The 13035-nt window shown below is 42.4% G+C and overlaps 2 protein-coding genes across 2 annotated transcripts in view; one reads left to right on the forward strand and one right to left on the reverse strand.

Annotated features, from left to right (window-relative positions):
• Nucleotides 1-1265, forward strand: part of PDIA5 (protein disulfide isomerase family A member 5) — a 97694-nt gene extending 96429 nt beyond the window's left edge. Inside the window, exon 17 of the mRNA XM_063400865.1 lies at nucleotides 1-1265. Within this exon, the coding sequence (XP_063256935.1) occupies nucleotides 1-81 (81 nt within the window). The 3' untranslated portion in view covers nucleotides 82-1265.
• The window catches only part of LOC134552307 (uncharacterized), a 13224-nt gene continuing 800 nt past the window's right edge, over nucleotides 612-13035 (reverse strand). Inside the window, exons 2-3 of the mRNA XM_063400869.1 lie at nucleotides 12367-12588; nucleotides 612-6765 (exon numbers count right to left, since the gene is read on the reverse strand). Coding sequence (XP_063256939.1) covers nucleotides 6617-6765; nucleotides 12367-12588 — 371 coding nt within the window. The 3' untranslated portion in view covers nucleotides 612-6616. The remainder of the gene's footprint in view (nucleotides 6766-12366; nucleotides 12589-13035) is intronic.

Consider the following 13035-nt stretch of genomic DNA (forward strand, 5'->3'; position numbering starts at 1 on the left):
GAGTCTGGATTCACCACTTTCATGCGAACCCTGAGAGAAAGAGATCATGAAAGAGTAGGAAAGAAGAAGGATGAATTGTAGTTTCTGCCTCAAAAGAAGCTTTCCGCTGCACTGTGAATGGTTCCAGGTCTTTTGTTGATGCACCTGAGACTTCACATATTCTCAAGACAGAGACTTTTTTTTATAAAAAACAGCCATGGCCATTTTGTACAATTTTGAAATAAAGTAAAACCACTTGATTTTTAAAAGGAAAATAAATTAGAATGTTGCCATAATGTTTTAAAGAAAACTTAGCATTTTCTCTCATGTTGGGAGACTATGCCCACTGACACTCCTATGCAATATTTTTGTAGTCTGTAGTGTGTCTGTAGGTGATGTTGTTTGTTAGGGTGAAATTTTTGTTCTGGTATTGCAGTACATGTAAAAAACAAAGGGGAGGGGATATGGTTCGGTTTGGGTTTGTTTTGTTATATTTTGTTTAAATCAGTGCAGGAAAATGGGATTTATAAGACACAGATTTATTCAAATGAAGTTTTACATTCTTGTGAAATAGTTACATGTTCTTGACTGAGATTTGGGGGGAACAATTTTAAGGTGCTCAGGGATAAATAAGGTATCTGAGTTAATGAAGACATTAACATTGACCAGTCCAGATCTGTTCATTTCACTTAAACCTCTCTGGTCTTTAAATCAGAACTGTTTACATACTATTATAAAATGTGTTGAGTGAATTAAGCCATGCATTAACAATCAGCAGAGCATGGGTGCAATCAGACTAAACCCTCCTTCTTTGGCATCAATGCTGTCAATGGATCTGTAAGTTACTGCAGGAACGACTGTCTTATAGGGGTACAGGATTACTCTTATAGGGTACACAGCTTCCCTTCAAGTTATGATTGGGTCATATCAAATATGTGTTGTAAAGTGTTATGTTCAGCTGTTTTGAGAAATGCATAATGCCTCTGGTAATGCAGTAATTGTGTGTATTACCTGTTTACATTCCAAAAGTTTATCTGCATTTGTAGGAGGGATTTTTCCTTTTTCCTCCTTAAGGAGTTGCACAAACAATCTCTCTCTGACAGTCATCACTGTAAAACCTGTATCAGCAGCAGTTGAAATGTGTTACACTTTTGATGCTTAAACAAAAAAAAAGTTGATCTGGAGGTACTTCTGTCTTCGCAAGAGGGGAGAGTGAGGGGCAGGAAGTTGTGATTCACTTTGACCTAAAAATAAACTTTTAAAAGGACAAGTATTTTTATCATTGATCAGCCTCGTTCAGCTTCTTCCCCACTGGGCACATGACCACAGCTGGTGGTGGCTTGGGGAAGAGCAGGACGCGTTCCCGCTGCCCGTGGCTGGGACATCCCGGCCTGGGAGTGCTGGGCAGCCCTGCAGCTGTGTGCTGCTGTGAGGGTCCAACTCCTGCCCTGGCACTCAGGGGCACGGAACAGCTTCCCACAGCAGAGGGCTGTGACCTGGCTCTGAAACCTTCCTCTTGCTCCTCGGTGTGCCCCTCTGGATTTCCTCTAGTCAGATCCGCAGGCTGTGCTGAGGGGCTGCTCAGGAGGTGAATGGCATTTCATCTCCTTCCTGGGTGTTTTTTCCTTCTCTCTCTTGCCTAATTAATGGCACTGTATGTTTGGCACCATGAGGCTGCTGAAGCCATTAGTGAGTATTGTGCAATACCAGTGGCCTGATTGGCCTTGTATGGTAGCCAGCTTGTTAACCATAACATCAATTGGAATAGCCATGGGGCTGTGCCAAGTATCTTCTCTTATTAGGCACCTGATGAGCCTCTTCACCCAATAAATGAGCTGCCTGATAGTACATAATATCATAGAGTAAAAGTAGCTTAATTTATGAACACTCTTTTTTTCCCTTTCAATTTGCAGTTACTTATGTTGTGCATAGCACTTTTGCAGAAGATCATGATAATTCTTTATATTTCAAGCTATCCTCACATAAGTAGCAGGCACTCCACCCTGCATTTAGGAAACAACACACATTGATGCCATTTGATCTCAAAACAGCGATTCTGCTTTTAGCAAACTGTCAAATATGATCAGTCCAGAACTTGCTGCATCTCTTTCGATCTCACAGTCAAAGCAGCTGGCACTAACAAAATACAGCCTCCAGAAAATGTTGAGCATTTCTGTGCATAGGCTGTGTCTATGTTTGTGCTAATTGGTGAGAAATGTAGACTTCTTCAAAAATAAGAAAGAAAAAATGATAGCTTGCCAATGGTGACTTCACTAGTCAGGATCATTCTGAATTACAGGCTTTAGTAAATGTTTAGGATAAGACAATTGCACACTGTGCTTCAGACCAGTAATTCCTTACAGTTGGTTACACCATAATAAAATTAGGAATTCTCATTTTTCCCTTCAGTCTTTTGTCAGTTACTTCTTGGACTTAGGCATTCATTTTTTCTTGGCTAAAGAGAAAATGTGTTATGTGTGTGTTAATGCACAAATATAAAATGTTTGAGAATAATTTACTTTCTGTTACAGGGTCATGACTCATCTGGTTTATGATCTGAATGGTTTTTGAAAAATACAGTTTTGAACACCATAAATGATTACATCAAATGGATGACAAAAGCCTTAGTTACTGTGAACTAGAGTGTACCAGGAGCTCAGAGCTTTGCTTTCAAGCCTTTTTAATTAGTAGGCCAGGTCTGGATATCAGTCACACTGTTTTAGTTCTGTTGCCTCCAGTAAAGCAAAAGTTGGTGTTAATGTTTACTAGTGAAGTCAGTTTATGTTTATATTCATATCAGTCACGTTGAAATTGAAGTATGTTGTTATTTTTTACAAGTTGTGAATGAAAAATATATGTAAGAGCTCTTATTTTCTGTATTTAAATGGTTGGTCATTTCACACATTCAGACTTCCCAGCTTGTCACAGCAGATGTGTAGCCCAGGCGTTCATAATCACACAGGAATTTCTGCCGTGGTTAAAAGTGAGTAATCTGGGCTTTCAAGTCATGAATCATTTATCAGCAAGAAACTTAATTGCTGATAACAAACCATTTGCAGTGAATCACAGATTCTGCTCTTGCAATTACGGGTTTGGTCTTTCAGTCTTTTTAAGGTGTGATTCAAAGGTCTTGGACATCCACTACATAGTTAACCCTAAGCCGATTAAATCTTGTTGAGGAAGGGTAAAACGTGTACACAGCAGAGAAGCTGAGCAAGGCTGTGCATCACTTTGTTCCCCAGTGTTGGCTTAAACAAGATATAAATAGCCCACTAGGGCCGTGTTCGTCCTGCTGTGGCTGGACCAAGAGATGAAGGGCGGCCGGGCCAAGCATTTTGTGCATACTGCAAGCTGGAGAGGGAATGGTTTCCCATCTAATGAGAGAGCCTGAGGTATTGGATTTGTTTCATCCACCAAAAGGAGGGAAAGGTTTCCAGGAGAGTGAATGCTCTGGGATATGGCAAGCACAAGTTGGGAGTCCCAAGATGAGCATAAGCTTCTATCCCAGCCCCTGCGACCCCAGAGGATGACTTGGCTCTGTTGTAATCCATCTATCTCTGACCCAGTAACTATGTCCTTACTTGTCCAAAACAGAGCAACTCCTCCACGAGACTGGAACAGACTTGCTTTCCCAGCTGAGTCAAGAAAAGCAGCCTAACAAATCTCCATTTTCTCTTTCCTCCCCCTGTAAAATTGCATTTTTGATCTGACAGTCACGTTGACCCCCAAGCCCCTCCTAAATTGTTGCAGTTGGGTGAAAAAGCCTTTGGGAATTTTTCTAAACTCCAACTCAGACCAAATTAAGTCCCCAAATCTTGCTAACTTAAAATCCTTTTGATAGGCATCTGCAAAGATAGATTGATATTACTGGTGAAAAAAGATTAGAGGTAAGGTCTATCTTGCAGCATTTAATTTGGGAGTAAAAAAGCAGATAAAGCTCCCATCATGAGGAAGTCTAAGAGAATGCTTCACTTCAGAGAGTCTTGTTTCAGATGGAATTGCTTTATGGGCGATTTTGATTTTAGAGGCGAACTGCTTTCCAAAAGAAAAGTCAAGACCTGGCGACATAGCCTACAGATGTTTTGTCTGCTTGCCTTTTAAAAAATAAAAATCAGAATCACTCTCCATATTCTTGATAGTGCTATATTGCAAGAAAGAAATGTTGCCTACATGGATTTCCTAGAATAACACTGAACCCCTGCCAAGTGTGTTTTACAAACTATGAAACAAGCTATTTGCTGTAAACGGCACTCGGGGGAGTGGGGACTGCTGCCCACGTGCACCTCGTTTTAATTTAATAGCTTACTTTAGTGTGATTGGGTCTGTAATGGAACACTGGGACTGCAGGAGTAAATTCTGAAAACTGAGAGGTGGGGGGAAATCAGCTTTTATCAGCAGGTGCTGAGCACTGCAGCCAAATGCTGGCGTTTCCTTTGCCTTTGGCAGCCCAGCATCCCTGAGCATTCCATGGCTCTGCGGGAGCCACAGGAGTGCAGCCCTTTGGCTAATCTGGTTGTGTACGTTACTGCTCTGTGCTGGAACTGACTGGAAACCAGAATTCTTCCCATTAGTTTCTTTGCCTGGTCATAAGAAGATGCTGTTTTCTCTGCACATCCTGCTTTTATTTACAGAGTGAGGAAGGAGGATACCTGGGTGTCTACAAAGGAAAGGAAGCCCAATGCCATTTTTTCTGCTGGCAGCCAGGATTCCTGGGGACTGACCATTGCTGCTGAAATACTCCCTGCAAAGCACTGCTGACTAGCTTGGCTTTTGCAAGGTTTTGAAAGGTACTGTGTGATGCAATATTGCAAAAAATCTCAGTATCCAAGGCAGCAATTTCCAACCTCTGGTTTCCGAGGAGTTAAGCTGAAATGTAAACTCTGTTCATCAGCCCAGTGTGGTTGGTTTTGAGATAGAAAAAAGATGATTTTTTAGCCCAAAATTGAGGAAATCACAGCTCTAATGCAGACCCACAGGATGTCTGGGTGTTTCCACACAGCTGCCCTGGTCCTTGGTTTGTAAGATTCCTGCCCCTGGAAGTCACGTCCTCCTGCCCAGAGCTATCGGCGCTGCTGCAGGGAGACAGCGCTCCTTAAGGAACAGTTATTCTGTGTTTGCTTAGAAAGCATAATAGTGCTAATTATTCTCATTAGCTTTGAGCCACTAATAAATTATCTTTGCTATTGCTCTTCCATCACTCAGTAATGAGAACCATTTAGCCAGATTTTGCAGATACTGCTTGCTCCCTCTCTACAGCATGATTCCCTGCAAGCATTCATCATAGGAAAAGAGCTACATGAACAAAATCTTTTCAAATTAGTCTCTGGTGCCCCAGTTAAGTGGGTGTCTACATCGCAGGCATGCAGAAGAGCCTTCTTCATTAATATGTGCAATTCTGCACGAGCTGATTAGCTCTTGCAGCTCATTTGATAGCAAATGTGTAAATCCGTCACACTCTAAATGCCAAATATGTGCACAGTTAAATTATGAAGAAGTAAGAAACTGCAAGAGTTGGGAGTCTTTATTTGGAAAAAGAGGTCCTTATCCCATGCATTAAATTGGAGCTCTGGGTTTATCTAGAGCATTTGTCACTCCTCTGCTTTGTCATTTTACTGCTGGCAAAATGAATAATTCTTCGTGTCATGTTGCTGGTCCTTTCAGGATGTGTGGGTGTTTAATTTGGTGCCCAACATTTGTAACAGACACCTGGTACCAGCCTGAGTTCCCATTAGACAACAGTCCCAGCACAATGCCATCTTCTGTGTGCAGGACAGGAAACCAAACTAATCAGTTACAACTATGTATTATTAATAATGCAGTTACCATCACTTCTCCTGTTCTTTTTTGTTTGTAAAAATCTCATGAAGAGAAGGAGGGGGATGAAGTTGGGTTTTTTTAACGTTCACATTTTTTAGCCAGGGCGGTGCTGCACAGTGTAATTAATGTCGTGGTGCATCTGCCAGCACAAGGGAAGCACTAAAGAGTGTCACCTGTCAGCATGAGGGCTTGGTCTGGTGCTGTAATTCAAGTGCCCTCGGCCAGTTATTCTGGGACCAAAGAAGAAAAGTGGCCTTAGGAGCTCCTAATTTATGCATGTTTTTCCTCCATGCCAAGCAGCTGCAGAGCCAGCCCAGCCTCAGGGCCTGGACACACCAGCTCAGGGCAGCCAAGCACCCTCTGTTTTATTTTCTCTCAGCATGCAGAGAAATCGCAGAGAAATCGCGAACCCAGCCTGACCTCCAACATATTTTGGCATCACCTTCTGGGCATACAGGCTGGGGGAAAAAAAGCTTCCCACTTCCCAAAAGTTCTGGCGTGGGAAGCTGTCTTTCTCCAAGCTGACCATAAAGTCTTCAGAGAACATTTCCTAGGAAAATGTGCAGCACAGTGACAGATCTCCGATCCTGCAGCCTCCAGGCTGGTGGTGAGGGGATGCTTATGACTGTATTGCACTCCACCAGCATGGAACAGGATGAGCACATCCAGCATTTCCTGCTGCATCCCCAAATGCACTGAGACCTCTCCAAGGGTGTAGGGTTTGCTTACCCAGAAGACAGCTCTGTGTTGGGATCACCCGCAGTGGGTGCAGAGTCCTCTGCAGGCGCAATACGGACGAGAGGCTCTTTCTTTTCTCTTTTCACAGATCCTTTAAGGCAGATCTTCCCTGATCCGGTGGGAGGTGAAAGGGCCCACAGGAGAGCTGCTGCAGGAATGCAGAGATGCTGCACAGTGCTGCCCTGTTCCGTGCGATTCCCTTTGGCCTCTGAGGCCCATCGTGCCTTCCACCTGCAGTACAAAAGCACTGTCACTGCTCACCTTCAACTTAACTCTGCCAGAGCTTTCCTTAGGCAAAACAGCAGCACAAGAGGAGGGACTGCAGAAATCAAAGAAACAGAATTCACGGTGGAATAAAGGCATGTCTCTCTGGCAAGGTACTGTAGTATGAGGTGCATTAGGTATATTTTGGATGGGTGTATAATCTTAATTGTTGTGTATTGTTTGTGTTGTAGTCCCAAGATCCAGGTCCTCATTATTCTAGATGCTGTACAAATATATAAGAGTCTGTCATGCATGGAAAGGCTTTTATTATGTAAATAGTCAGGTTGGGGAAAAAGAAGTAGTGTTATCTCTGTTTTACAGATGAGGCAGTGAGACGAAAAAAAAACCATAAAAGCATTTTGCCCAAGGACAAACAAAGTCTGTGGGTCAGCAGTGGACTTGAAATTCAAGTCTTGATTTTGTTTCTTACTAGTTCTTCTTTCAATTTGTGTACTGCCCACAACATAATTAAAATTAAGCACAAAGAAGACAACACTCTCTGCAATTTATCTCTATCTGAAACAATCATCCAGCACCTCTCAGCCAAATCCTCCCTAACTCTTCTCCGTTTCTTCAAAACCTGCATTTCTGCCATGCCAAGTGCCTGTGATCACCATAAAAGTCACTGTAGGTGTTGTCCTCTCATTTTCTGCAACAAGTATCAGTTAACTCTAAAGCTGTTCAGGAAAAGACCCTGTTGCATGTGGGGCTGTGTCTCAGATGGACCAGCCTGCCTAATTTGTATTTCAATCCTTTTAAAAAGTGATACTAACACTATTTAGAATAAAAAAGGATGCATATACATTTCTGCTGGGAATATAGAGTCAACCAACCTGCTCAACACTACCTGCTGGTCAAAATTGTACATTGAGTAAGTAACTAATCTATACCAAAGACTAATAAAATATGGATATGTCACTGAAAAAGCACCATATATTTTGTTTTGTGTACAGCAATAGTTTATGTCAGGATTTTGGAAAGAATGTGGGAGGAAAGAATTGTGAAAGTCATGACAGTCACTGGAAAGCAGAATAAAATGGAATGGGTATTTACCAAGGCTAGAAAATATCAAACTAATTCGATAGGTTTCTTTGATAGAGTAATTAATTAGCTGGACAAAGAAGGGAAATCTGGCTGTCTGGACTTGAATAAGCTAGCCGATGAGGAGCTGTGTATAAATTTGTATCTCCTGCATGGAGAAGTCTGAGATTTATAGAGAAACTTCAAGGCATGCATGGTGTTGGAACGTGAGAAGCTGAACTGTATTGAAAGGGAATTATTCAGAGCTCCTAAACCGTAAGTCTTAAGACTGATTGTTATTATTTTCATCAGTGACCTATTTGGAAAACAGAGGTGTCTGACCATAAAAATACATTGAACTCCCCAAGTTAGGAGGTAACATCAGTGTAGAGAAAGTTCACAGTATCACAAAGCAAGAGCTGAATATCCTTGAAGAGTGAGGCCACAGAAGCAGTAAGGGAGGCAACAGCAGACAATATTCTGCAGGAAATGACACTGAAAGATTTCATTTTTCAGTGCAGCATGGGCATGGAAAAGGCAACTGAAGCTCTAAAACGCAGGAGGAGACACATTTCTAGCAAAGCAAGGGAAGTACGAACATCCTTGAATAAGACCCTAATAAGAGTTTGTTTGGAATAAAACGCATAATTCTGATTGTGTTAAAGAGAGCTGGATTCTTAATGCAATGGGTACAGCAGAGGGCTGCTAAGAGGAGACTGGAGAGCCTTTCACGAAAGGACAGCGTGCATGAGGGGCTTGTTTAGCCCAGCAGCTGAAGAGTGAGATGTGGTTTGATTACTTTCTGTAAATACATCAGGTAGGGGGAATATTAAGGGTAGGCCATCTGCGTGTATGAGCAAGTGGGTATAAACTGGCCATGAATAATTTAGACTATCAATTAGGTGTTTATCCACCAGCATAGTGAGGGCATAAAAATTTTAGGGATTAAACCATACCTAGTTTTTCGTGAAGCTCACAAAATTTATGAAATGGACCATGTGATCCAGTTGCCTGCAGCACCTGGGGGCTGGATTTGATACTCCAGAAAATAGTGCCCACCCTGTGTCTTAGTAGGTTTTTATTACAGCGAGCCACTACCTCCATCTTATAATCTTATTCGATATTACAGTACCTATAATCCCTTCAGCCCTAAGAAACCTTTCTATCCTTCTGAATTAAATTTCAAATAGAACAACCTAACTGTGGATTACAAAGCCATATGTGTTTTCTTTCTTACTTGAGAAATTTGTTGTGGTGATTATCATAAACAAAGACAAATTTCATTAGGGACTAAGAATTCTTTTAATATAAATTATGGTGTTTATGGCCCAACTGTACTGACAAATAATGATTTTTTTATTTATTGTAGTTGTTCAAATGGCTTCTAATGATATTTTTGGCCTCATGAAGCAATCAGCTTGGAATGACTTTCCCTTCTATGAAAATATTTAAATACAAACAAAGTCTGCCAATGTGTTCAATTACAGTCATGCAGGGAACTAAAGGGATTATGTGTACTAGGAGTATATTCATGTGGCTTTTCAGATCAGCTGCTTCTACCAGAAAGGGAATAAAGTGAGCAGAAAAGCCCCAAAGAGAGCCCATCACTGTTGGAATGGCTTGGGACATGATCATCAGAAAAGCTCACTCATGTTATTTCCATAAGCCCATAATGCTTATGGCCCTGTAAATAAAAATACATTAACAACATGTTGCTTTTCAAACTAATTGAGATGCAGTGTGAAGATTACTCTTCAGAAATAAGATGTTCTTTATGCAGGAGATCGTACTGGGCCCTGCTGCAACAAGAGCCATTGGGATAACACTGTGTTTTGTTTTAACAGCTGCATTTATTACCAGTGAGAGATTTTCTGTGACATTACGAGGCTGCTTCAGTCTTGCAAAGCCCTTGAGAGTGAAATACTGGAGTTCCAGGAAAGAAACTCGTGGGCCCAGCACAGGACCTTAAGACTGAATCAGCAGAGGAGGCTTTTTAAAAAGAGAAGCAAGGAAATAAACTGCATATTCTGCTGATGATATTTGTGACCTTGCTCACAGTTCTGCTGATGCTGTGTTTGCAAGAACAGCTCATTCCAGTGAGTCTAATCCTTGCTCTTGTGATTATGGACACGGGTTTCTCTAAAACCTCTAAAATCAAATGCAATTTTCTAGAGTGCAAAATTGTTAGAAAGTCAGGGGCTTTTAGCCAGTGCCATGACTTCAGGAGTCTGATTCAGAGTGTAAAGGCCTTGTGATGCAGCTGGGCTGCACTCCATGGGAATTCACTAATTCAACATACCTGTTTTATTGTGGGAATTGACATTACTACCCAAGAAACAGGAGGCATATTAATGCTTGTTAGTCTGGTTTTTAGCTAAAGCCCCAGCTTCAATGATACCTCTAGCTTCAAGCACCAAACTTTAAGAAAGAGATGAGAAAAAGGAATGGAACAGAGAAAGGAGCAACAGAATGAGAAATGTGTAGTAAACAGAAGGGGGAGGATTTTTGCCTTTTGGGTTTAAAAAAGGAAAAAAAAGAGATGAAGGCTTTGGGTTTAGTCTAAATCAGAGAAGGCTTTTATGTTCCCTATAAAAAGTTACAAAATGGATCAGTAATCTGATACATTCCACAGCTTAATTTGTTGCCAAAAAATCCCTTTAGTTGAATTTTCCTTTCAGAACTTTACTTTTGTGTTGCTCCTGTGACTCCGTCACTGATGAGCACAACTACTGTCAGCTCCTCAAGCTGGATATTTTTCCTTGGGGAAGCCTGATTTAAAAGTCAAGTTTAAATCCAGCGGACAGAGCCTAAGGGTTTGTCTTCCCTACCTTTACTCATCCAAAGCCGAGGTGTATAAATGCAGCTGGACATGTCTGCTCCCTGCAGTGACTGAGGGGAAATAGCAACAAAGAGCTTCTTCACAGAGGGCAACTTCCAGATCACTGAACTTGGGTGAGTAAATCCTGTCCTAAGCCATCTCTGAGTGCTCGCTGTTGGGTTTGCTTTCAGCTGGCTGATGACACACTCCGCAAGTGCATTGCCTTCTCTGCTTGGCTCATGCAGAGCCCCCTCACTGGCGTTTCTGAGGGCTTTGGCACCGTGGGCACTCCTCTGTCACCCGTCCTTGCCACCCCGCTCTCTCTCCACCCTCTGACACTGCCCACACCTCTTTGTCTCCTCATTCTGGCACACCTCATCCCTCCCCTTTGCCTTCCCTTTGCACTGCCTGGATTTACTCCCTGTGAACCTGTTTTATCTCTGGCTGCACTTTCAGTAATGCATTCACCGCACGCTGCCCCTCTGACAATGTTTTACTGCTTCCATGTCTTAGGGGAGTCAATGGGACATGAAAAAGATGCAATTTAAAGTGTAACTGCCTTGTTAGCCATGCAAATTCTTGAATAACAGGTATGATTTAAGTTCACCATGAGAGCTGGGAGGGTTGGAGCTGTATCCTCACTTCTGACCCTGCCACTACCTCCCTCAAGTGACCTTGTGTGATTTATTTAACCTCTTGGGGCAAGGTTCACCTCAAAATAAAGAATAATGTGGTTTTTCCCCCTAGGAATCTTAACTAATAGATCTATATACAATACTTGAAATCCTGTTTATGTAAATGCAAAATGCTTATCTTTTTTCTTTACAACATTTGCAAAAGGTTAAGAGAATTTCAGGGCTGAAAGATAAACAGTTCAAAAGAACTAGAAAAATTAAAATTACACAGGTATGCACTTATCACAAACCTTTAGACAGCCTGTAATTAAGTAATCACTAGTTCTCTGCATTATAGTAGATGCTATCATAAGCTGTTAAACTGTGTAGCAGCTTGTAATACTGTGCACTCTGTTTATACAGGATAAAGACTCGCTGGGTATTATTCAGATTAATGTATCATCTGAATGTGTGCTTTACTTGTGCACAGTCAGCCAGGATGGAGATGTTCCCATGCTCCACTCTGCAAAAGCCTGACTGGGAACAGCTTTTTCCTGACAGCCCAAGGTACTGACTTGCAGATGCCAAGCTGTGTTTTCAAACACGCAGATGTTCCATCCCTTGTGAGGCTTTAGCAGGACCTGTCCGTGGTGCACACCCTTGGCAGTTCCTGCCAACAGCCAGCTTTCACTGAGAGAAGGATGCTCAGGCTCTCCAGGACATCACTTTTTCCTCAGCTTTTATGTTCAGAGAAAAACTACCTCACCAAGCAGGTGACCTCTCCTGCTGTGGCCCCTCTGCTCACCTGCTCCTTCCTTTTCCACAATTCCATGCCATCCCCATCTTCTGACCCCCTCTTCCTTTTCCTGTCTCAAATCTGCTTCAAAACCAATTTTTCCCTTTTTGCCAGTTTTCCCTGTTACTCAGCCCCAGAGTCACAGTTAATCTTGCACCCCTTGCTGTGGCCTTGCTTGACTCAGAGAGCTCGAGCCCTTGGCTTGGCTGAGCTTCGCTTGACGAACATAGAAGAAAGCCTGGAGGCTGAAAGGGTGAAATTAATCTCTAGAAACAGCAATTTACTCCTCATTCTAAGATCAAGAGATCATTCTTCCTCACCTGGATCACTGGAATAGGCAGTGAGGTGATGCCCCTCTGACATCCAGGGCTGCCATAGGTATCCACTTACAATTGCTTGGAGAAGAGCTGAGGTTGGAGAGCACTGATTTTCTCCAGCACCATCTTCCTGATCCCCTGGCACCTGAGTAGAGCTCAGCAGAGCCTGGGAGTCCAGAGTGTGAGGTGTGGTACCTCTATCCCAACACTGCCGTGCTACAGGCACTGGGACAGTGGAGTACAACAGATGGAAGGAGAAATTAAAAGGCGTTAGCAAGGAAATAAGCTGCTTTCATTTGAGATTTGAGGCAGCAGACTAAAACTGTGATTTGGTACAAAAACAGTGAAGTCGGAGTGGTACAGTGAGAAAACGATCCTTGTATCAGTAAAGAAAGTAGTTTTAAAATAGGAATCTCACTCTAGGGTTATTAAGGAGGTTTGCAAACTTTCACTTTTGTATTGTCGTTTATTGGTGAAACATGTTGATATATTGGGAAATGAGTGAGATTAGCCCAGCACCTGAGTCTCATCTCAGTGCACTTTTGCTGGTGGCTATTCTGTCCCCATCCCACGCTTACTGCCCCAGCAGAGGACCCCAAGCACACCTGGTTATTCACACAGTGTCAGGCACACGCCAAGGGCTGTGTGTTCCATTAAACCTGGTGGACACCA

Source organism: Prinia subflava, chromosome 6 (assembly GCF_021018805.1).
Source record: "Prinia subflava isolate CZ2003 ecotype Zambia chromosome 6, Cam_Psub_1.2, whole genome shotgun sequence".
Lineage (NCBI taxonomy): Eukaryota > Metazoa > Chordata > Aves > Passeriformes > Cisticolidae > Prinia > Prinia subflava.